Genomic DNA, 25,946 nt, shown 5'->3' with positions numbered 1-25,946 from the left:
GGCTGGCCCAAGTCTCCATGCAATGACACTCCTGTCAGAAATGACATTCCAAGGTCTGAGGTCTCATCCCAGAAGTAAAGGGCAAAGGTCAGACCTCACTTTGGGTAAGGTTTCAATTCTTAACTACCTACTACAGCACTTTTGTAGGGTTATAATTTACCCTTGTGAGGGAATTCTGCTTCAACAAAGTTTTAAAATATGTTTGCAACTGGTAAACTGGATTTTATTCAGTTAATGAGATTACACTCTTATGTTTGAAACTTTGGGTAATAAATTATCAAATTTCTTTATTTGTTTTTAAAAAGAAAAATAATCTGATTACCAACTCATTCAAAATAGCAATCCTTTCTGAAGAGTGCTTTTCTTCTGCTTCATAAACTGAAGAAGTATATAAAATTATTCCTAAAACAATCATGAGATCCCCTTGTAGAATCTAATGTTAAATTGGCAATCATTTAATTAAACAGACTTTGAAGCCAGTAGAGAGCTTCATCTCACTGACAGACTGGACTGTTAAAGTCGGCGTTGAAGTGTGCTGAAGGCATTGTGGGTGGCAGCTGCATAAGAGGGGAGGATATCTGAAGAGCCTTGGATCCATTTCTGGATTTAATGACAGTGCTCACACAAAGCCTTAGAACGTGAATGCCAAACGAGGAGACCAAATCTATGGAGTTCATAGGGATGTGAGCCACTTTTTTTTTTTTTGTCAGTTACTTTATAGTTACATTCCCAATTGGTGAAAAACCTTACTCATTTATATAGTAAATTTTATGTGCTGATATTCAGATTTCTTATTGACAATCTGTTATTTACTAAGGCTAGACTATGAAATATTCCTGTGATAGTAGCTTCTTAGCTTTCTGTGAATTATATTCCAGGGATTATGTTCAAAGGGTATATGTGGAAATCACAAATCTATATGGAAAACTTAAGGCTAGCTGTACGGTATCAGCTTGGATTTACTTCAGTACCAGTCACAAACAGAGATGGAAACACATGTTATCACATCTTATTCTCTTCCCTTCTTTTTCTCTGTGGGGGGAAAGGCAAGAGCCATTCATTCTGGCAGAGGGAAACTGTATCACCGTTTGAAAGGGAGTATATCAATTCGCCATTGTTTCTTGGAAATTCTGTATTGCGGGCCTCTCACTGTTGTGGCCTCTCCCGTTGCGGGGCACAGGCTCCGGATGCGCAGGCTCAGCGGCCATGGCTCACGGGCCCAGCCGCTCCGCGGCATGTGGGATCTTCCCGGACCGGGGCACGAACCCGTATCCCCTGCATCGGCAGGCGGATTCTCAACCACTGCGCCACCAGGGAAGCCCCGGAAATTCTGTATTTTAAATACTAAATGCCAGACTGATGAAAGCTGTGTTTGTTCCAAGTTTGATTACTCCTGTTTATAACCACTAGATGGAGCTTAAAGACTGTTTTTGTAAATACTGTAGGGTTTTTTTGTTTGTTTGTTTTTTAATTCCAATAGTCATTCCTAGAAAAAAGAAAAATCTAGATGATTTTTCTTTCCGTTGGGCAACATGGTCACCTCCCATATGCACTAATTAAAAATCACCAATTTTCAAAGAATAAGGTTATAATTTATGTTTAACATGAAGCTGTAGAAAATAAGACTTAAATCTTTAAGATTGAGAAGGAACCCAAACGTCTCACATACCATTGAATAGTGCTATAAACAAATTAATTTCTTTGGCTTTTTGTTTCCTGTGCTGCATTACAAATACAGTAATTCCTTTGTTTATGACAATGTAAATAAATCCTCAATATCCACTCATTCAGCAAATCCTTGAGAACCAACTGTGAGATAATTTTTACATGTTTTGGAAGGTTTCAGCCTTGTAAATCAAGTCTAACTTGTTCTGTGTTAAAACAAAAAACAAACAAACAGCCTGGTTTTCACACTCCTTTAGGTCATTTAGAGAATTATTGTAGAGATTCTTCTATCTTCCTAGCTAAAGAAGTATCAAATAATTTTATTTTCCATCTTTGGTGCATTTCGAGAATTGGATTACTATGTGAAGTTTTGAAACAAAATTGCTGTTGTGATTGGCATTAAACATCATTTTAAAGTTCATATATAAAATGAAGTATCAAGAAAATCTTAAACACAGTGAACAGTGGTTCAAGTCATAGGTTAGATTCTGGAGTGAGGTGAACCTGTATCGATGAGAATTTAATTCATCCTCCGTAGACCATAAAATGAGTAATAGAACTTTCGTCCTCCACAACACATGCTGAATAGAAGGGTGTTTTCCATCTTAATACCTCGTTGTTAGCTGTCTTAAGATCTTTTCTTTCTTTCTTTCTTTCTTTTTTTTTGTTTTGCAGGCTTCTGTTTTGGAAAACCTGAGACTAGCTGTACGGTCTCAGCTTGGATTTACTTCAATCAGACTTCCTATGGCAGGCAGATCCAGCAACATCTGGAATCGTATTTTTAATTTTGCAAGATCACGCCATTCAGGGTCGTTGGCTCTGGTCTCAGCAGATGGGGATGAGGTTGCTCCTAGTCAGAGTACCAGCAGAGAACCCGAAAGAAATCATACTCACAGAAGTTTGTTTTCTGTGGAATCTGACGACACAGACACAGAAAATGAGAGAAGAGATACGGTAGGAGCATCTGGCGGGGTTGCAGCTCCTTTGCCTCAAAAAGTCCCTCCCACAACAGCTGTAGAAGCAACAGTGGGAGCAAGTGGTAGTTCCTCCACTCAGCATACCCGAGGTGGTCACACAGAGACCGGACGGGATGCGACAAGTGCGGAACCCCCAAGCGTGAGTCCGGCGCGCCACCAGCTCACAAGTGCGCTAAGTCGTATGACTCAGGGGCTACGTTGGGTACGTTTTACATTAGGGCGATCAAGCTCTGTAAGTCAGAACCAGAGCCCTTTGAGACAACTTGATAATGGGGTAAATGGAAGAGAAGAAGATGATGATGTCGAAATGCTAATTCCAGTTTCTGAAGGAGCTTCAGACTTTGATGTGAATGACTGCTCCAGACCTCTTCTTGATCTTGCCTCCGATCAAGGGCAAAGGTTCAGACAACCATATAGTGCAGCAAACCCTGGAGTAAGACCAAGTAATCGCGATGGCCCCTGTGAGCGCTGCGGTATTGTGCACACTGCCCAGATACCAGACTCTTGCTTAGAAGCAACGCTGAAAAATGAAACGAGTGATGATGAAGCTTTGTTACTTTGTTAGGTACAAGAATCCCATCAGGGAGATTGGATGCAAGTTGGAGCAATATCCATTCATTGTTTTGTAACTTTACAATTAAACTAGTTTTAATTTAAAAAGAAAAAAAAGATGCAGGGCGATTTCTTACTATCATATGTTAGCCTGCATGGTTAAATTAAACACCTGTAACTCTGTAAACTTTAGAGTTTACTATTTTAGCAGCTAAAAATGCATTATGTACTCAGATTGTTCAATAATGTTCTTCCATTTGTTTCCAATTGTTTTCATCCTGGTACTATAGTTCGCAGTAGAGATATGGCTGCTGAAACTCATTTGACTGTCAGTTTCTATCTATCCTATGTTAAAAAGTTTCTTTGTTCAAAATAATACCTTCTTTTAATGGAACCCTTTATGCTTTTGCCAATACATCTTGTAACTTAATATACTAGATGTTAAGGTTGTTAATATAAAAAGAGAAAAAGTCCTTATTCTCACCTGTTTTTATTTGTATAACATCTGTCTAAACATTATTAAATTTCATAATATGAGCTTGTCAAAGGGAAAAAAACTTTGTCTAAAATTTTTTCTCTTATGTTTAACATGCGATGATGTGAAATTTAGATAGAGTTAGATAAATTAATGGCAAAAAACAAAACTCTTTTATAAATTTTCTAATGTTGACTTTAATACTCTAATATGGTACAAACCAAATGGTAAAAAGCTCAAGTCATTTCTTTTTTTATCTCTATTTAAGGACAGAATTAAGCGGATGAAGATATTCTACTATGCATTAAATCTTGAACTTTATAAAATATGTACAAACCTTGTACAAGATAAGTTCCAACTGGTAATGTCTTTCCCTGATACAGGGTTATGCTCGTATTGGACCCTAGGGATTTGCACTAAATCATGTCAAGGTCTCAGATGAGTTTAGTGCAGAAGCACTATCACTTTAAATACTATTATTTGCTCTCATAATGACTATATATTTCCATAGCTTATGGGGGGAGCGTGAGGGGGCATTTTTATTACAACTTGAGGTTGCTTCGCTGGTTTCATATTTATTGGTTGTATTTAAAAACTGCATTATAGTAAGAAAGTGATTTTTTTTCAATATATTTTATTCATAAGGGGAGGACCATGCTACATGTCGAAAAGCAAATTAAGAAATCATTCAGATCACCTCCCTTTTTTAAGTAAAGTGAATTGCAAAACCCCGCATATTTTTTTATTGTCAATTCCCATTTATTTATTCTTTAGCTGTCTGTTTTAGTAGCTTAATGTTTGAGTATGAAAAATGTATTTGTGTGTGATTATTGCTATTTATTAAATTTTAAATACTTTGCTGAATGTCATTTTAAAGCATGTTTGAGGTCTTGTGTATTTGTCGTGTTATGCTGTCAGGAAGAACTGACTGAAATGTTTTAATATGTATCAAAAATTAAAATGACTTCTTTTTTTGTATTGCCTTGAGGTACTTTTTAAATCAAAGTTTCTCTTTATTTTTGTTCATTTGGTGCATATACAAATTCAGGCCATGAAATATGCAGTGTGTCTAGAAGAAAAAGAGGGGATGTCTTTCTTAACTCCCTTATAGTAAAGTAGTAGCTTACACCAGTTGTCAAGGGTAAAAAAATCCTTAAGGACCTGGACATGATTTTGCCTTTGAAAAACCTGCCTTTTAATTGATATGTCTTATAAGAGTCAGTAACTCTATCATTTATCTTTTCATATTATTTTCAGATACAGTTTAGACCCCTATACAATATTTTACTGGCAGAATTTGGCTTACCAAATTAACCTTGTTTAGGTCCTACTAGTTATATACTATTATGTATAGGTTTTTTGGTTTTGTTTTCTGACATATATTTTAATTTCTTTGTTTAATTAACTAATACATCTTCTTGATTCAAACAGTAAAAAAATTAAGCCTCTCCCCTATCCCTGACAGTCATCCTTTAGTTCCCTTTCAAAGAAACAGGTACCAAGACCAAATTCTTGTATACCCTCCAGAAATACCATATAGATACATAAATGTATCTATATGTATAAATGCTATATGATGTAACACAAATTGTAACATACTATGCATTCTTTTTCTGTACTTTTTTTCAAGGGAAAAAGTGTATCTGCTACTGTTTGAATGTTAAAAGTACAGTTGGGTATTTCTGTTATTTGACTTTTCACATTTAAAAATTTGATCTATCCTGAATTTAAGGCTCCAGTTTTTCTTCCTAGGTAACTACCTAGTTACTGCAAGGCTGTTTATTAAATCTGTCCTTTCCTTGCTATTGGAAATGGCCCTTTTATCATATTTCAGATTTTCATATTATGTGGATATATTTCTAGACTCTAATTCCATTCTCCTTGACTTGCCTTTCTTTTTTTGTACCAGTCCTATACCTGTTTTAATAACAGTAATTTTTAAATGTTCAAATATTCTTGCTTATTTTTCCATTTGAACTTTAGAATCAACTCTTTGTGTTCCACAAAACAAATCCATTGTACATTTTTTTTTGGACACTTTTACTTTTTTATAGGTCAACTTGGGGAAATTTGACAACATTATCACGTTAAAGCGTCTATCTAAACCATGGTGCCCTATCCAAAAATGGTTCCCAATTTGCTCAAGTCTTTTGTTGTTTCCTTCACAGATGCTTCGCATTTTACTTTACAGAGATCTTGTACATGTTTTTCAAGAGTTCTTAGAAATTTTATTATTTTTGTTACCATTATTAAGGAAGTCCTTTCTGTTTATAATTTAGTCTGATTTTAGTGTATATAAAAGCTAATGACTTATTTATGTTAATTTTCTACCCAGCTACCAGACTCTCATTTTCTTATGGTTTGTAATAGTACTTCAGTTAATTCTTTTGTGTTTTCCAGTTATACAGTCATGTCTTCCAATTTGCATACCTCTTTATGTCTTGATTGCATTGTCTAGTACTTCTAGAATAATGTTAAAATATATTGGCTATAATGAACTGAGTTGAGATATACACATTTAATCATGTTAAGGAGTATCCATTGATCCCTATTTTAAAATAAATTAGTCAAGAATGCATGTTGAATTTTATCACATGCCTTTTCATTTTCTATGGAGATGATCATACGATTTATCTCCTTTGACCTTTAAATATATTTTGTCATTTTGAACCATCCTGGTGTTCCTGAAATAAACTCTACTTGACCATATGTATTATTCTTTTAATATATTTCCAGATTATGTTTCATATTTTATTTAATATATTTGCATCTGTATTCATCAGTGCAGTTAGTCGTGTGTGTATGTGTGTGTTCACGTGCATGCTATCTTTAAGAAGTTTTGTTATTAATTTTATGCTGGTAAATTGGAAATGTTTTTTCCTTTTCCTGAGTTCTGGAACAGTTTGCACAGCGTTGGAATTTTCTCTTCCTTAAAATTTCAGTGAAATTATCTGGTGTTGGTGGATGTTCGGCAATAGCTCTCTGACAGCTCTTTTAGTATCTGTTATGGTAATTGGTCTGTGTAGTTTTTATGTCTTAGCTAGGATCATCAACCATCCATTTTGTCCATGTTTTCAAGTTCATTTGCCTAGAGGTGAGCAAAGTTACCCTCCTCTTTTCTGCATATGGCTTTTTCCCCCTTATTATGTATTATGCTTGCTGCCTTGTTTTCTTAATTAAGATAGCTAATGGTTGACCTATTTAGTTGTTTTTGTTTGCTTGTTTCCCCCAAGTGGTATGCTTTGAACATCTCTTCTGTTATTCTTCTGTTTTCCAATTAATTGATTTCCTTAAATTTCCTACTTTTTGCTTTCCTTAGTCTCTTCTGTTGTTTTTTTCCAACTCCTTGAGTTTGCATTCAGTTTAATCATTTTTATTTTTTCTGAATTATTAATATGAGATTTAAGGTGTGGACTTGAGTACTGCTTAAGCTGAATCACTTAGGTGAACTAGTGTTATCATTACTATTATATTCTAGGTGTTCTGAAGTTTCAGTTTTTATTTCCTCCTTTACCGACAAGCTGTATAAAAGAAGGCTTTTTCCCTTTTTCTTTGCTGTTTTTTTTTTTTTCCCCCAGATAATGGCAGTTTGGTGTGGGTAGTGGTTTTGTTTTCTAATTCTTTTATTAGTTGTTTTGTTTTGGCATCAGGATCAGAGAATGTTATGTGTATTATATTTACTGTGGGGAATTTATTGTCTTTTCTTAATTTTAAAATATTCCAGGATCACTTTCAAAAAGTATATTCTCTGTTTACAGGATATGGGTTTTAATAGATATTCCTCAGGTTTATCATGTTTCATTTAGATCTTCCCTCCTGTACTTTGTCTTGTCTTATCCGTCTGTCTGTCAGAGCTCCAGTGTTGGTGTAAAGGAAGAGAGGGGGAACCAAGGGGCTGTGTCAAGACGACCTCTGGGGGCGACAGCCCTGCCTCAGCTCGTGTCACTCACTAGGACTGAGAACATGAGCACGTGATGAGGGGAGTCTTCCAACAAGCTGTTGGGGGTTTGGCTGCTACTCCTGCTCACCACTGGCATCCACCGTTAAGCTGGAAATAAATGCATACGACAGGTTAAAAGAATAAAGGAAGAACGAGCAGATTGAATTCACAAGGCGTTTATCGAGTCCCTACCACAGACCCAGAAATGCGGCCAGCGGTGACCTGCCTGCTGCTCTCCATTCAAGCTGCTTGGCCATTCCCTCTCACCCTGCTGGATTCCAGGCAGAAGATGACAGCGACTGGATAGGACTCCTTTTACTCAAGTGAGCCCTTGTTTAAAAATCGATAGACGTCTCTGCAGAAGCTTCTTATGAGCTAGTCTCCGAGGGCCCAAAATGTCACTTACGTCACATTCTGTTGGTCAAACGGATCACTGAGGCCAACCCAGATTCCATAGAAAGAGAAACAGACTCCACTCTCCATAGTAGATGTAGCAAAGAATTTGTGACATCTGTAATCTACCCCAGGACAGTACCTGATACATAAGAAACACCAAGTTGCCAGAATTAATATTTGAAGCAGAAAAACAGTGCTACAGTCCCAGTAAGAAGCTCATTTGCTAAAAGGTTATCAAATTAGCTCCTCTGTCACGTCATGTACATTAATTGTGCATATCTTAGTTGATTAGAAATACAATTTGCTTTATCATGTCTGAACGAGAAATCACAGCATTGATGCAAATTTAGATAAGCATGTTTAGGCATTTGATGAATGTTAACAATTAGCAGTTATTTTTCAACTAAGTTGATTTCAACATGTTATCATAACCTGTAAAGTATTTTTAAATTTATTAGAGGCAACATCGTGGATAAAAACAATGGAGCCACATTGCCTGTCCTGCCCCTTCCTATCATGCAATCTTCAACAAGTCTCTTAATCACTTTGTACTTAAGCTCTTCATCTATAAATGGGGATAATAGGGCTGTTAGAAGATAATTAATGTATGTGAAGCTCTTGGAGCAGTGCCTGGCTCACTGTAAGGACTACATCTTTGCTATTATTGTCATTGTCTGAATGTTAAACAGAGAACATCTCTGAAGCTTGAATTAAATCAGATCTTGTATGTGAAAAGTCCAAAATGATTCATGGTTTCCAAAGATCATGAAGATGTGCTTCCCAGGTGCTTCCCCTGGGATCATCACGGAAGTGAACCGGCAGCTCAAAGTCAAAAGGGGAGCAAGAAAAGGGGGGGAGAAAACAGTGGCAGCCCACTTGTGATGAGTTGAAGGGAGCTCCAAGACCCAGGAAACAGGATCGTGCTGCGCTTAGGGCCTGAGGAAATTACCACAGTGACTGAATCTGGAGAAAAGTCTTCACAGGTCTCCTAGAACCTAGTAATTTTTCGATCACTTAGTTCTTGCATTGTAGCAAACGTGCATCCTTAACATCCAGAGGGAGAGAAGCCTCGTTTTAAGGGTTTGGGGAAAGGATAAGAGAAGCCTGAGGTGTCTGAGCAACTGCACCAGCCTTGGCCTGGCTCCCTCAACGTCCCAGTCGCACGAAGCAAGGGTGGTAGGCTTGTCCGTCACCCACGGAGTAAGACATGCCTCACTCATGGGCGGGTTCTTAAGTTGGGAATCACAGCAGTGGTTAGGAGAATTAAATGAGAGTTAATGAGGGTTAGTGAGGTAAAATAGTGACAGTTAAGGGCAGCGTGAGTGCTCGGTAAACGATAAATGTGGCTACAGTTGGTGATGGCCGGCTTATACCAATGCACTGCTCACCCTTCTCTCTTCCAGCAGCAACTCTTATGTCTTGGGCTTTCCTAGAAGATTTCATTTGAACAAAGGGTTTGGAGAGTTAATAAAATTTAGAAACCAGTGCTAGAACATGACTAGACTAAGTTGCCCTATGCTAATCTAGGGCACAGATGGTTTACTGATCATGAAGTACCTTGAAAAGAATTTACGGAGTGATTTCAGGTAAGGATACTGAGATGTCAATTGGAGTGGATTTTCCCACGTGCTGGAGGGAGGCTAAAGCCCAGAGAAGCTTCATATCCTCCAAAAAAGGGATATGTAAGCTTTACTAAGGAGAAATAATAGAGTGTGGTGGGAAAGCATGGACTTTGAAGTCAGACACATCACAGTTTGTCTCCTGGCTCTGCTACTTTAGGAGTTTTATAACTGAATAAATCACTTGATCTCACTAAGTCTTGTGTCATCTGAAAAGTGAGCTAACATCCAGGCTTAAGGGTTACTCTAAGGATTAAACTAGAGAAAGAAATAAGAGGTTGAACTAAATTTTAATTGTGATTATTACACTCATTTTCAAATAAAAATGACCTTTTTTTCGAGCTCCCCTCCACTGAGTGTTATGCATTTTGTATATTAGTAGAGCTTGCTTTTTTTTTCTTTTTTCTTTTTTTTTTTTTTTTTGCGGTACGCGGGCCTCTCACTGCCGTGGCCTCCCCCGTTGCGGAGCACAGGCTCCGGACGCGCAGGCCCAGCAGCCATGGCTCACGGGCCCAGCCGCTCCGCGGCATGTGGGATCCTCCGGGACCGGGGCATGAACCCGTGTCCCCTGCATCGGCCGGCGGACTCTCAACCACTGCGCCACCAGGGAAGCCCTAGTAGAGCTTTCTTTAAGAGCATATTTCTTATAGTAATCATTGTCCTGTTTTCTTGATTACAGGGCAACTTATGGCTGTATCTCAATGAAAGGTAGATTCACTAAACAAAGGTAGAGTGGCATCTTGGCACAGACGTCTTTATTTTATTATTAAAAGGCCAAAATTGTGAACTTCCATAGAGCCCCAGACCAAGAAAGATGTGGCTACATGCTATGGACTTCATAACATATGTTGAGCGAGTATAAATAAAAGAAATACAGAGCAGTTATTTCTATTAAAAAATTATAGTAACATAAACAATATTCAAAAACTTTTCTCAATTTCATTACAGTATCAAATTTCACTTGTTTATATTTCATCTGCTGAGCTCTGATTTCAAGGAACATAGAAATTCCTTATCTAATTTGGCTTTTAGATTTAGTTTTTACTTACCTTAAATATAGACTTTGTTATTGTGCATTGTGTGAATTTCAACTTCACTGGGTTCTTATTACTTTCCTTGGGTTGGAACTTAACATTATTGCTGTTTTCGATGGAGATTTCACCATACAACATAATTTCCATTTCTCTAGCTCATGAGTTGCCATTAGACATGTTAGCCAAGTGCACAAAGCAATTCTCCGTAACCTTTTCCTAGGTTTGGAGTGAAAATAAGCATCCATGTTTTGAGTACTTCCTGAGAACCAACCACAGTACTAGATATATCACACTTTGTTTACCCATTTATCAAATGATGTATGTTTGAGTTATTTCTACTTTCTGACTATTAAGAATAATGCTACTATAAACATTCATGTACAAGTTTGGGGGTATATACCTAGGAGTAGAATTTCTGGGTCATAGGGTAACTCTATTTAACTTTTGAGGCACTGCCAAATCACTTTCCACTGTAACTGCACCATTTCATTCCTACCAGCAATGTATGAGGGTTTCAATTTCTCCACATCCTTGCAATGTGAAAATATAATACAGCAAAGAGTCATACTGCTTCCAGTCCCAATGAGAGAGGCACTTCCTGAAGCTTCTGCTGATGTTTGAGAGGATAAGACCTACCCCACAGATTTGTTCTGAGGATTAGAAATGAAGTACGTCAGGTACACAGTGAACTCTTCTTGGACGTCACCATGGTCTGTGATAGGTCTTTGAATACAAAGATAAATACCATGCAGTTTTCATTTTCCAGAAGCTCACAGATTAGTGCCCTTAAGTACAGTTACACACAGATGGGTAGTTGGTATTATCCTTGACCTTAAATCACATTTTCACTGTGCTTGCCTTGTCTAATACTAAATACCCCTCACAGCAAGCAGAACAGTAAGTTTCTCCCAAGACTTACTTGTTTAAGATGAACAAAAGTTTTAATAAAAAGGAAGATGTACAAATCTAGTCCCTTCCAGTTATATTAGAGAAATAAAGTGTAAAATGAGATGGCACAGACAGTGCAGAGACAGAAAGGTTCTAATTCAGAGGGTGTGGGCCCAGGTGGGACAAGGACAGGTAAAAGGGCAGCACCTTGACTACTGTCTCTCTGTATCTTATGGTCTTCCTTTTACACTGATGCCTCCAACATCTGGGGCATCCGTCTCTGACACTGTCCTGTCTACATAACTGTAAACAGTGTCATGAGGGCTCTAGAACGGCACCTGCTGTCCCTGCTTCAGCCCCAACTGTGGTCACGCCCAGGACCTCCCAGGATTCCTGGAAAAGTTGAGGTAAATCCTAGTAAGGTCCGCCTCTGAATCTTTTTAGCTTTAGACCTTGACAGCATCAACAGCAGGGCGTAGGAAGAGTTTTACTAAGTTGCAGAACCGAAGTTGAACTCTCCAGAAGATACCCTGCAACTTACTTTGTTTCCATGTCTCAAGTCAACAAAATACAAAAGAATGAAAGTAGATCAGTGGTTGCCAGGGGCCAGGGCTGAGCCGAGCCTGATGCTCCTAGGCCATCCCTTGAGAAAGCAGCGTCTTTTTGTTCAAGGGGGAACAATGATTGGCATTGTCATAGGCTGAATTATGGGGCCTGAAGATACCCAGATATCTTTCTAGTCCCTGGAACCTGGGAATGTTACCTTACATGGCAAAAGGGACTTTGCAGATGTGGCAAAGTTAAGGATTTATTGAAATGAAGAAATCATCCTGGATTATCTAGGTGGCATGTCCTGAAAGTTTTCCCCCAAGGCAGGTCAGTATTGGTATATTAGATCTGGACTCACTAAATTTGTTAATTTGTTACAGGATGGAGCACTTTTTTTAAACCCTCAGGACATTAGTTATCTGAGCAAAAACATAGACCAGCTCCCCAATATTTAGATAACGATCTGAAGCAGCTTTGCAGCCCCGTGTCAGAAGTGCTAGAGGTATGAAGAGTGATGGATGTAAGAGTTCATTCCGGGATTATGCTCATCCATCTAAGTAACCTGAGGCCCAAAGGCAGCCAGGATTTGAACCTGGCTTTAGAGTTTGGACTCACATAATGAGTAAATTACAGGTTCCAGAATGAAAGGCTTACCTCCAGCATTTACTGTTAGGTGACCTTGAGCAGGTCATTTTACCTCAAAAGGCTCATCTGTGAAACAGGGAAAGAGTATTTCGCTCAAAGAGGTGTTGTGGAGGACGAAGTAAAGTAAGGCATGTGAAGCATTTGGCCCAGTACCGACTTGATTCAAGTACTCAATAAACCTTACCTCCCGCTACTGGTATTGTTATTCAGGGCTATTATTTCCTCTTTCTGCCTGGGAGGTTCAGGGAAGAGTGCCCTCTGGAGTTGTGCAGTGGCCAGCTTCCTCTCTCCGGTCCTACAGAGACCACTTCCGGCTGCCGGAGAGGAAGATGTTGTCCCTGCTCATGACCGAAAGGTGCCACCGAGCATCGTCCCCCGATGACCTACATCTGGATTTACACTCTGTGCTTGGCACCCTTTCCAAGCACGTCCCCTCTGCCTCAGCGGAGGGACCAGAAATCAAAGAGCCCCAAATCTAGAAGGCAAGTCCTTCTTGGTCTCCAGTTTGCTTATCTAGACCTGAGAAGAGTTCAACTCTAGGAGTGTGGCAGGCACTCTGTGCACGGGGGTCTTGTCCCTGTTCACAGAATCACAGACTTTTAAAAGTGCAAAGGCTGTGTCTTACAAGCTCTTGTCAACTTAGCTCGTCGTTTTTCAGTCGAGGAGATAAGAGGACCTAAGAGTCGGTGGCTTGCCCAGACTCACACCAGAAGTTTGCATCAGAGCCAGGGATTAGACTCCTAATCCCCATGCATGCTGCTTACCCGCCTCTTCCGTCACTGATTCAGGTATAACCTCATCACCCTGCCAGGGACTTTGATCCCAATGAGGGCCAGAGGACTGGGGCTGCCCCCAGCCCCCAGCTGGGGCGTATTGGAGACGCCCGGCTCTGCCCCCTCTCTCCTTGCTCACTCTGGCTCACACACCCTTGTTGTCTGCTCTTTCTGCCCCGTGGACGGCTTTTCCTCCAGAGGAAGCAATACCCTGAAATCCCCTCATAGCCACAGGGGCCTAGAGTAGGGGTAGGTGTGGGTTAGGAGAGTAGGGAAAGCAAACTCAGTGACTCCAGGGCTGCGGAGGACTTAAATACCCCTGAGCCTGGTGGATTTGTTTCCCCCAAACCCTGAGCCGCTCGGTGAAGAAAGTCACCCTTTTCTGCTCCGCCTTTCGATCCCTTTAGACCATCAGTCAGGGCTGGGAAGGCCTTGCTTTTGAATTGCTCTCACCTACACTTCAAAGTAGATATGTTTCTGTGGGTTAAGTTTTCACAACCTCTGTAGCCCTCCTTTAAAATGAGTCCTCTAAGGAGTAATGGGTCCTCAGACACACTTTGGTATGTTAGTCAATCAAACTGATTCTTTCTCCAGCAAGAAGAAGGCAAAGCAGCAGGAGACTTGCTTCCCGCCTTCCTCCAGTGCCAAGATCATCGTGTCTAGGATTACTTGTTTCATGCCCACTGAGGGCCCGTGTGTCTAGGTGCAGAGGTGGCTGAGTGGGGCAGAGAAAAGGGAGGTGAGGGGTTTCTGAGGACAAGCTTCCCATCTGAGCACGTTTGCTCGCCTCCCACCCGGCAAGCTAGCGGACGACATCCGGCATCTAGACTGTGGTGGCCAGAGAGGGGCCAAGACACCTTCTGCGAGCTGGCTTTTCTCCTTAAACTTACCCAGCACTCTCTTCTGTGCGGTCAGTGAATCTCGATGAGCTATTTCCTCCTGCTTCAATGACATTCTACAAATCCCCTTTTCTGATCAAGTTTGAGTTAATTAAACGTGGAGAGTTTACGCTGCATTGTGTTACAGGGCGTTTTGTGAAATAAAGTGTCTGGCATAAAGAAACCTTTGAAATCAACATCTGAGCTTCAGAAAGGATGTCACAACCACCCTGAGACCCAATCTTACTCTCCTAGAGTGCTGTTATGTGTGGAGCTTGGCGGAGTTGCATATTTCTTCTTCTTCTTTTCCCCTTTACACAATGGTCTTTTGACAATAATTGCATAACCTTCTCGGGCTTCTTGTTCCTGGCTTGACAGCCAAATCTATGGCACTTTATTGATGTTTCCCCATTTTTAATCATTTTGAGGTTTGTGTGATCTGAGACTTGAGGAAATTTGATAATAATTAACACCTTGCATTCCACTATTAAAAACGCCATCTCTCCGAGGTCACATGTGACCACCTACTCCCCAAACTCAAAAAAGTCCCTTCCCATCCTCTGTCAGATGATGGCTGAAAATGACAGAAGAACCAAAGTAAACCAGCTGAAGCAAACACTGGAGAGTCTCAAAGAGGGGACATCAGGCATGGTTGGTTTCAGGAGCACCAACGGTGTCATGAGAACCCAGTCCCTCTCCATCTCTCCTCCCTGTTCTCTGTGTCGGCTCTGTTCACAGGACTATTCCCTTGTTGTCTTTTACTCCCTCCAGGATTCAAGTCCAGCCATCAACCTTCTCGGTGCCTTTATCCGGCCTGTTCACTCACCCAGAACATCATCTCTCTTCCCAGCCCCCACCTCTCCATGTCCATGTCCTCTGTGTCCCAGTTCAAATACCTCTTTGTGAATCTTCCATATCTAATTTCCTTCAAGGCAGAAATAAAACTCCCCCTTGCCTCTAAACTCGTATCTTTAGCCTCTCCCGAAGGTAGAATTTTCTGGTTTATAGATTGTTATCCATCGAAATATGTATGTGTGTCACTGTTGGCTCGTAGCTCCTTGAGGACCAGAATGTCATTTATCTTTGCCCCTCGCATAGTTAAGAATATTTAAAAGGAAATTCAGATCAAGTGGTTCTTCGGGGCGTTGGTATTTTCATTGTTGCTGGTGGTGTCTGTCTGTCTGTCTCCCTCCCTTCCTCTCTCTCTCTGCCTGTCTCTCTGCGTTTTGGTACAGACACACTCTTCATAAACGGAAGAAATGAGGTGGATTTTTTTCCCCAAAGTGCCTTTTCTTAGAAAGGAAAACAAAGGTCCCTCGTCTTTAAAACTACCTCCAAGATTTTTCCCTTCAACGACTGGAAGGGAAAAATCTCGGTGTACACCCAGGGTCTGGACGTACACCTGGATTCAGGGCGGCAGAACTTTCAGGTCTGAAGGCCGCTGACCTCGGGGTCCGCCCCAGCCTTTCGCGCAGGCCCAGCGCCGGGGGTGGAGCCGCTCCTCCCCCACCCACCCGCTCGCAGCTGGTCCTTGATAAACCCGGAGCCGGCCCGGGCGTCCGCCCCGTGCCCCGGGGAGGAGGGCGGCCCGCGGCGCGTGCGCCCCTCGCCATGGCGGCGCCGTCGCGGCTCCTGATCCGCGGGGGCCGCGTGGTCAACGACGACTCCTCGCAGGTGGCCGACGTGCTGGTGGAGGACGGCGTGGTGCGGGCGCTGGGGCGCGACCTGCTGCCACCCGGGGACGCGCCGGCCGGGCTGCGGGTCCTAGACGCCGCCGGCAAGCTGGTCTTGCCCGGAGGCATCGACACGCACACGCACATGCAGTTCCCCTTCATGGGCTCGCGGTCCGTGGACGACTTCTACCAGGGCACCAAGGTACCCGCCTCGCCGCGCCCTGAACCCCGGGACGCCCGCCGAGTCCTCGGCCGCCTCCGAGCCTGCCCCCCGCCCCGGGGTCTGGCCGGGCCGGCTCGCGCCGGCGCCGCGCGGGGGGCTGGGGGGGGGGGGGGCGGGAGCGAGCCGCGGAGACCCGAGCTGGGTCAAGGCGCCCACGCGGAGCTTCCTTCTTCCAGGGGGCCCTCCTTGGTGGCATCAGCCCGGCTTTTGCGAAGCCGGGCGTCCCCTCCTCTCTTCGGGTAATTGGCAGGTTTATCTGCACCCCTCCCCCCGAACCCCTCTTTTTCACTGGGTGTTCTGTGGAAGTCCACAAGTCCTCCAGAAAATCGATAGCCTCTTTTAAGTCGACACTCCCAGCCGTTTGTCCCCATCATCCATCCCCAGCCCAAACCGAGTGAAAAATCCATTCACCTAGAAGTTACTGCCGTCACTCAAACGTTGGCAGTGCGTGGAGGGTGATAGTGATGAGCCCACGCGTCCACAGTCTTTGCCTCCACCCACTAGCCGAAAAAGGACGCCGCGGACAAGGGTTTCCAAGAGAACTGTTGCAGAAATGGTCTCCCAGCACTCGCACTTGACCTGTCCCCACCACCTCTCCGACGTGCTTGCCCCGGGGACATTAAACACAGACCCTGATTCTTGCTGTTTGAGCACCTGCATCTTTACTGATGGTGTAGGAGGATAAGATCACAGGTCCCCAGGTGAGGGAGGCTTGGGTTTCTCGAGACACAAAGGCCTAGAGGCTCAGTCTATGAAAAAGAACCTTAAACTCCCGAAACCAAGATCAGGAGATGAACAGGGCAGCCGTACAGGAACATAAAGTTAAAACTGCCCGCAGCACTTTGGCTGGAGCCAAACCTACACCCTCCTTGAGGCTTGCGTTTGGGGATGTGGTGGGAGAAACGGCTCCTTGCAAAGTGGAAGTATCGATACCCTTAAGGTCTAAGCTGTCACTCACGGATACGCGGGTTTTTTCCTGGTGGGCCACGCCCTGGTGTGTGTGAAACAGATCGGGCTGTTTAGTGCAGGTACAGGCTGCAAACACTTTCAGAGCAGTTTTGAGGATATATCCGTTACCCAACCGATTTCTAACAGTTTTATTCTCCCTGCATCTCTCTCCTTCCACGTTGCCCAGTCCTCTAGGATAGACCAGAATGTTTCACAGAAAAAAGAACCATCTGACCCAGAGAGAGGGGTCTGGGGCAGGCTGCTGACGCCAACATTTGCAAAGCGTCCTCCTAGTTACTTATTATCAACGCTTATCGTCAGGACAATGGTCAAGGTCGTTTGTAGGAAGGATCGTTATCTGTTGTGAAGAGTATTCATTTTTCTCTCTTGCCAAAAAACGTGAAACTTGCTAAATTTCAATGGATTTATGTTGACATTTAAAATACGTTTTTTTAGATCTCCAAGCAATACACGATTATAGACAATTGGAAAAAAATAATAGGAAAGTAGAAAGAGGAAAAGTATTACCCATAATCTCCCAGTCAGTGACAACCAATGTTTTAGTGTATTGTCTTTATGGTTTTTTCATATGCTTTATTTTACATAATTGAGGTTGTATCGTGCATGTGTGTATGAATGTGTGTACCTGTATTATAAAAGTTTTGTAAACTGTTGTATTCAGTTATAGTGCATGCACTTTCTGTTATCACAGACTGGTCATTCACTAAGTGCATTGCTGCTGGCAGGGCATTCCACTGACACCCCCATTTGCCAAGTGGGGACCTGCTGCTATGGCTGACCATCAGTCACCAGGCCCACTAGCATTATTCCCCCTCATTTCCCTTTCTCTGATCAGGGTTCCAGATGAAGCAGCCAAGAAGAGGGGTTAGAATGTTGCCAGGGCAGGACACTCCTTCTCATTCTCTTATCTGTGCATGCCCCAAGACCCTGGGAGGTGGTTCTTAGTTTTCTATCTGTTCTTGGCCATTCTGGGATTCCAGTGTGGAGAGATTTACGATTCCATACTTAGAAGGCAGGTTTTTGTAGCATAATATATGTAGTCTGTTCTCACCATTTGAAAGAACTTACTCACCAGTTGATTCTCTAGGCGTTTATGTACTTAAAGGTTGCCAAAACATTAAAGGAAAACATGTTTTTCATGAGCTTAGGATCACAAGCCAAAAATGATATGGTCCGAGATAAGGTCAAAGATTTAGCAAAGACTAAATTCACGTGGAACATTAAACAGTACTCACAAAAGGGCCAAGTTGCAAAAGTCTACTGCAAAATTGGTTGGTCGAATTCCAGGACATCCCCATCCCACAAACAGATGAGGCTCCGTAAAATGGAACCAGCCAGGTAAATACAGATAAACATGAGCATTAAAGTATTGGCCTGAGTTCTGAAAGAAAGGCATTGTGGAGTTATTTTGTCCTCTTTTCTAGAGTCTTCACGATAATTCCCAAGGCAATGTTGATGGAGTTTCTGGTTTGGGGAAACAGGGACAAAGAAGTCTTTTGTAAATGCTCGTCATATTATATACCAAACTTGAAAAACATCTTATGAATACTGGTTTTTGTTTTGTTTTGTTTTGTTTTTTTTGTGGTACGCGGGCCTCTCACTGTTGTGGCCTCTCCCGTTGCGGAGCACAGGCCCCGGACGCGCAGGCTCAGCGGCCATGGCTCACGGGCCCCATGTGGGATCTTCCCGGACCGGGGCACGAACCCGTGTTTCCTACATTGGCAGGCGGACTCTCAACCACTGCGCCACCAGGGAAGCCCATGAATACTGTTAAGTAACATTTACTTTATCAAGTCCGTGCCATGTACTAGACACTGTGCTAAGCTGTGCATTGTCTTCCAACGGTCCCAGGTGCCACTGTCTACTCTTCACAATTGAAGAAACTGAAACTTAAGTCACTTGCCCAAGGTCGCACACCTGGTAAGTGGCAGAGTGGCTCTTCAGATTCAGGACTGCCTGCCGTCCCTAGAGCTCTTACCTACTAGGTTCTCTTCCTTTCTGAAATGATGATTGAAAAAAAGTCTAATGTTTAGATTCGTCACAGTGGCAGTAGGTAGATGAAAAAGCTGTAAAATGTAAGGTGTGTGTTACTGTGAGAAGTCTTCTGTCAAAGACAGAGCAAAGTCATCTTTCAGAAATACACTAGCCCTTCTTTACCTTCCCGACACTGGAGGCAGTTAAGGTTGTCAAAATAAATACACATCTCACGGTGTGGGTTTGTGAGACATTTATACATGCATTTATGGCCACATCATCCCTAAGTCTGCAGAAATGGGTACCTTAAGTACAGAAAGCCATCAAGTAAGAATGATATATCATGCTTTCAGGAGATGGGACCCAAAAGGTTAGACCAACAGCTGTGTGCTTCCTGCAAGCATAATGCTGATCATTTATAACATCTGACAAACAGAAGGGATACTATTTGTGGTGTTCTATGTATTGATCACTAGATTGTGATGGACCCCGGTTTTAAAAATGAAATATAGGTCAACTAAAGGTTACATATTTTGGAAATCTATTTCATGTCAGAGGTAGGTTTAAAGCTTATAATTGATTTACTTAATTACAGGTAAAAGCTTTCCATCTGATGTAAGTAATGGAAATAGCGTCCTGCTTTAAAGAAATCATATTTCATTTTGTTGGTCTAGAATAGATTAACAGTGGTCTTCCAGTAATTCAGTATCCATTGTGAAAGACAATGGGATTTTTTATTCAAATGGGTATTAAAAATTAGATAAACTTGAAGGAAATATGACTTTGCTTTTACTACATCCTGTGATAAGAGAATGAATTAAAAGAACCTGGCCAGTCTTCAAATATATGTATTTGTGTTCAGACATAGATACAGCTTGGAGTGGATGGACTCACATTAAAAACCTGGCAGCATCAGTAGCTGGCAAAAGGATCTTTTTTCTTTTTTAATTGAGAAAATGCAGAACACTTTTTTTGTAAAGGACAAAAAGTACTCAAAATTATCAAGAGAGAAAATTATACTTTGCTCTGGAACATTTTGGTAAAATGCCATGGAGGTGATTACTTATAATAAGGCAGTGGAAGGTATATGATTAAGCACATATTTATGGTTGTATTTATAGAGCTTCCTCACCTGGTAGAAGAGCTGTGATTCAGAGAGCTTAGTTACAAACCAACTCCCTTTTTCTGTTTCTTGCTGGAGCTCCAGGATGGTTTTCAGAAGCTGTGCATGCTGACTGCATGACCTTGGGCAAGTCACTTCCTCTACTGGTGTTGTCAGCATTTCCATATCTGTAAAACAAGGCAATAGTTAGAACATCTTGCATTAATTTTTTTTTTAAGTAATGAAAAATACATATATTTATCATTCAGGAAAATGCTGGAGCATTATATTCGCTTATCATACATAGTTGAATGAAGACACTGCTTTTTTTTTCAAAGGAAAATACAGAAGAGTATAAAGAAAAATAGTATCTAAATCATCTATAATTTCAACATTTTGCTTTTAACATTTTCCTTTCAGATTTTTCTTTTTGGGGGCACATATAAACATTCTTCCTTCTACTAAATGGTGCATACACTTTGGAATCAGCCTTGTTCGTTCAACCTTTCCCCCACGGCCTTCACTGTTGTCAGAGAATGTGATTTCTGTGGCCTGTTGACTTCTCCGAGGCTGAGTCCCAGATCTTTCTCTCTGGTCTTGTATCTCTTCCGCATCACAGCCAGGGCTAGCAATATTTCTGAGAAACGAAGTCTCACGTGAATATATGCAACTTGTGCAGCTTTGCCACTTTGCTGTTGGAAAAGTGAGCCATCTTAATTCTTCCATCTTATAATTTCTGGGAGAAATTCATTGGTCTCTCTTCCTTTCTTCCTTAAACATTTAAAGAGTATTTATGTACCAGGCACTGTAACCGGCACAGGGCATATGGAGATGAAGCTATCTCAGCTAAATCAGCATCTCTGGGGGACAGGATAAAAGTTCCCTAGACCATGTCAGTTTGCAGCCAGGGTTAAGCGATCACTGGACTAGGTCGCGAGGGGACAGGGAGAGAAGACTATGGGTGACCTGTCTCTCTGAGGTGGAAAGGAACTCAGATCGTGCAGGGCTTTATGGGCTGTGTAATAACTGTTTTCTTCATCCCGAGAGAAGAGGGAAGTGCATAACAGATTGGAAGTGGTCCAGACTAACTGGTCTAGTCTAGTCAGAAGATGAGGGTTGCACAGGGCAACTGAGGTGCAGATGCAGGAAGTATGGAGGCTCATGGAGTAGGTAGGGGAGGGGATAGGTTGCTGATGGATTGGATTTGGGGATGTAGGGAAGGGGACAGGAAGACGTCGAGGGTGCCTCTTGAGTCTGTGGTTTGCACAGTGGGATGGGTGATGGTGTGATTAATGTTTCACATTTGGGGAGGCAAGCAGTGTGGAGAGGCACTGTGGAGGACATCTTTACAAAGCTGGATATGCTTCTAGAGTTGGAACGTAGACTGGGATCATGAAGTTTGTTTTCATAAGTCTTAGTGACTATGAGAAATCTGAAAATTCAGCCACGTGTTTTTCTCCCTAAGGCTCAAATGTACTGTTGGATTTCTTTTCGTTTTATTTGGGTCGAGCAGGTGCTCTGATAAGTTTTAGTGAAACAAAGTCACTTGTTCTCGGATGAGCTTAGAAATGAAAATTCAGTGACCCCATAAAAAGAAAGAAAATCCTTGGGATGCTTTCAATAATGATTTACAACCTAATACAGTCTTAAATAAAATCTTGTGTTCTGTCATATTATGACCCCACTGTTGGTTAAGAGTTTATCGCAATTTATGTTCTATCACGTTTTCACCTAAGACAGCACATCCTCTTTTCCGCTCAAGAGAAGGTTTTAGACAAATTGGAAGGTTTTCAAGGGAGAACAGCCAAAGTAATTAGGAGCCGAAAGAACTGATTTATGAGCCAAGATTAGAAAAGGCAAACGCATTTTTTTCGGCTAACTGACAAATAAAGGAGAAGTCAATCAGCAATAAATACGAAGGAAACAGTTAGGTTTTGTATAAAAATAGGAAGGAAATTTTCACCCTTTACTGGTTCTCCCTCCCCTAAACTCTCTTCATTCTTCAAATGTTGATCCTGGTGAACATTTTGTGAAGTGAATCTAGAAGCATCTGATGTTAAAAGCAATTCAATGAATACTGAAAATATCCAAGGTGAGCTAGGAATGAGATGTTCTAATGAGTTGGTTTGCTGGAATCTCATGGCTAACAAGCGTGTGGAGGCCAGAAAGCACTAATATGGGCCTTTCCTTGTAGTGACTCTTTTAGGGGCGCATTATTTCAGTGGCAGCTGTCGCGGTGACGAGCGTCACAAGAGCTTAATAAAGTTGCGTCTCATTTGTGAATTTACAATTTATAATTTGATGGGACTTGTTTCGTTTTGGTATGGCTTTGGGTTTCCTACATGCTTGATTCATTTTTACCAACCTATGCCTTTCTCCAAGTAATGATTCACTGATGACCTTGGGGCAACAGGCTGGAGGTCATATCCCGCTACATGGAAGATGGGATAAGGGGCTATGGCCTGCATAGGGTTGAGGCCCGGAGTAGGCTGAATGTAAGACCTCCTGCTCAAAGCTGTATCCTCCTCCATGTTCCCAATGAGAATTTACCAGCTGTGAGACCCTGGAGAGTCATTTGACCTCTCTGAGCCTCATCATCCTCCACTGTAAAATAAGAAAAAGCAATTTCTACCTCTCGGGACTATAGCAAGGCTTCATTCAGTGAGCTAATGTGTGTAAGATGCTTAACCCAGGACTGGGCATTTGAACAAGCTCTTCTTTCAAGAGGCAGATACTTCCCGGGAGGGGCAGGTCTCCTTCACACCTCCTGGTGTCCCCTCTAATTGGGATTACAGAATTGCAGCTCTGGCACGTGGCTCCCTGGATCCAGTGGAAAGAAGGGAACATTTCAGATCTTGAGATAATAGTCGGGGATTTGAGATAACTTTGGGCAGCCAAGGGACCCTGGGTAGCCAGAGAGAACCGAAGAGGCGGGAGGAGGAAAGAGGTTCAAAGGAGGCTGGGGCGCTGACAGTGCCCGGCCACTGTTTGCCAGGTCCCAGGGTAGCAGCCAGGATCCCTGCGGCAGGTGGATGGATGAAGCCCCAGGTGTTTGGAAAAAGACAGGTTCCGTTTTCAATCCATTGCCTAGCGTTGGCCCAGGCTGTCCTGCCCCTGGCACTAGAGTTTTTCTAGAGCTGTTCCCATTTTGAGGCTGAGGAGAAGGAGGAAATTAGGGAGGAGACACAGAACAAGAAGAAACCAAAGAAGGCAAGTGGCTGCTCCTTTTCTGTTCATCAGGGAGATAGAGCATTTGTGATAAATCCTTATTTATGGGCTTTGAGATGATAGTCCCAGGAATTTCAATTTGCTGTAGTTTAAAAACAAAAAAAAAAAGAGTGGCCGTTGGACCATCACATCTTCAGTCTCATAAGAGGCCCATCGAAGTGGAGCTACTTAATGTATATGGCATATCCATGCATACCTGGATTTGTATCACATATATGTAAAATCTTTATTTTTTCTTCTTTTGAAAGTTAGGCTTTGTTATAGAAAATGTAGCAACTATTGAAAATAAAATTTAACTAGAGGAGAATTAAAAGGATCTGTAGTCACTGCACCCAGAAGCGGCCACTGGCTCAGACCTGTTTTGTTTTCTCGCTAAGGGTTGGTATGTTCTGGAGCACGTTGCCGCGGCTTCTCTCTCTCTGGTTATTTCCCCTGACCTCGGGACCCGTCTGGCACCCTCTGCAAGGTGGCTGCCGCATCTTTCTCCTGCGTTTGAGTGCTCTTCAGCCTCAGGGCTGCGTTTCTCTGTCTGCAAACACACAGAGTGGGCGTGTGCCCGAGCCCCTCACACTCGGGCTGCTCGCCGCAGAATTCACGCTCCCTCCAAAGACCAGATCGGCTGCCCTCCTCCGTCCCCTCGTCCGCCACCTCTTAGTCAGTCCAGTCAAAATCGGCTCCTGGACTCCCGCCACCCCCGCAGCCAGCCAGCCACTGCCTTGCCTTCTTCTGGGAACCATCGCTTCACACGTCCCAGTCTTCTGTTTCTAAAGTACAGCTGGTTTACAGTGGTGTGTTGGTTTCAGGTGTACAGCATAGTGAGTCACTGTTTTTGCAGATTATACTCCATTACAGGCTATTACAAGATCATGGGTATAATTCCCTGTGCTGTACGGTGTATCCTCGTTGCTTATCTGTTCTACGCATCGTTGTTTGTATCTCTTAATCCCATACTTCTCATTTGTCCCTCCCCATCTTGCTTCTCTCCTTTGATAACCACACGTTTGTGTTCTCTGTCTGTGAGTCTGTCTCTCTTTCGCATGTACATTCTGCCCTTTAGCACTTTTCTACGGATGCTCCCTCACGGACCCTTTTCTCAGAGCTTCCCCCCTGCTGTCACCTGTTAGCAAAAGCCCTGCCTCTGGAGCCCAGTGACCTGGGTCCAGTCTTGCCTTTGTTATTGTCTAGCTGTGAGATGTGGGGAGTTATCTCATGGTGCTGTTCTCAGTTTCCTCAGCTCTAAAAAGGGGTTAATGGTACGACCTGCTGCAGAGCTCAGGAGATGGTTAAAGCACTTAGAACATCAGAACAGTTCCTGGCACATAATAAGCACTCACTACAAGTTAGACACTATTACCCTTATTGGCAACTGCACATTTCTGTCCTAATGCTAATTCATTTTCCTTTTTTTTTTTTTTTTTTTTTTTTTTTTTTGCAGTATGCGGGCCTCTCACTGTTGTGGCCTCTCCTGTTGCGGAGCACAGGCTCCGGACACGCAGGCTCAGCAGCCATGGCTCATGGGCCCAGCCGCTCCGCGGCATGTGGGATCTTCCCGGACCGGGGCACGAACCCGTGTCCCCTGCATCGGCAGGCGGACTCTCAAGCACTGCGCCACCAGGGAAGCCCTGTCCTAATGCTAATTCAAATCCCAGCTTCCTCTGATCTGTTTCCTTCCTCTGAATCCTCAGGAGCCTTTTCCTCTTCTAGGGAGCCTAGCAATTTTAACTTCCCTTTAGCACTTCCTGTACCACATTTACTATGGAAGTGTACTTGCTACCTATGATTACCATCTGATTATTTTATTATAATTGTTTGTGCATGTTTCTGTCTCCCCCTCTAGACGGTCTGATTATTTGTATGTGTCTGATTATTAGTGTGTCACATGGTGGAGTGACCAGGTGAGCCACTGGGGGGTCCAGTTTCTTCCATTTAGTCCCTCAGTCCTTGCTCTGTACAAGGTCAGGAAACGGGCAGATCAAGAAATGGGCCATGTCAAAGCACAAGAAACTGGTGATGTTGGCTGCTTCCTGGAAGTCAGAATTGGAGAGAAGACTTTTCATTGCATTGTGTGTAACAGCTCACTCGCTCCCTGTAATGGCTTACTTGGGTAGACATTTTTTTGGTAATAATTTTATTAAGGTGTAATTGATGTGCAATACCAGTTAGCCATTTAGAGTGTGCCGCTTAATGTTCTTTAGTATATTCACAGAGCTGTGCAACCATCACCACAATCAATTTTGGAACATTTTTATCTCCCCAGAAAGAAGCCCAGCTATCACCCCAGCTTTCCCCAAGCCCCCTGGCTCCAGGAAACGACTGTTCTACTTACTGTCTCTATGGATTTATCTCTTCTGGACATTCCATATAAATGGAATCATATGATATGTGA

General features: G+C 42.6%; 2 protein-coding genes across 3 annotated transcripts in view; both read left to right on the top strand.

Moving 5' to 3' along the window:
* LRP12 (LDL receptor related protein 12) overlaps window positions 1-6,391 on the top strand; it is an 84,407-nt gene extending 78,016 nt beyond the window's left edge. For both annotated transcript variants that reach the window (XM_059042544.2, XM_059042546.2), the window contains one exon: window positions 2,341-6,391. In XM_059042544.2, the coding sequence (XP_058898527.1) occupies window positions 2,341-3,207 (867 nt within the window). In that variant the 3' untranslated portion in view covers window positions 3,208-6,391. The remainder of the gene's footprint in view (window positions 1-2,340) is intronic.
* A 9,583-nt stretch (window positions 6,392-15,974) lies between these two features.
* Window positions 15,975-25,946, top strand: part of DPYS (dihydropyrimidinase) — a 79,684-nt gene continuing 69,712 nt past the window's right edge. The window contains exon 1 of the mRNA XM_059042548.2: window positions 15,975-16,266. Coding sequence (XP_058898531.1) covers window positions 16,003-16,266 — 264 coding nt within the window. The 5' untranslated portion in view covers window positions 15,975-16,002. The remainder of the gene's footprint in view (window positions 16,267-25,946) is intronic.

This window comes from Kogia breviceps, chromosome 17 (assembly GCF_026419965.1).
Source record: "Kogia breviceps isolate mKogBre1 chromosome 17, mKogBre1 haplotype 1, whole genome shotgun sequence".
NCBI classification, from domain to species: domain Eukaryota; kingdom Metazoa; phylum Chordata; class Mammalia; order Artiodactyla; family Physeteridae; genus Kogia; species Kogia breviceps.
The sequence above is the reverse complement of the archived record's forward strand: the minus strand, read 5'-3'. Positions and strand labels throughout refer to the sequence as shown.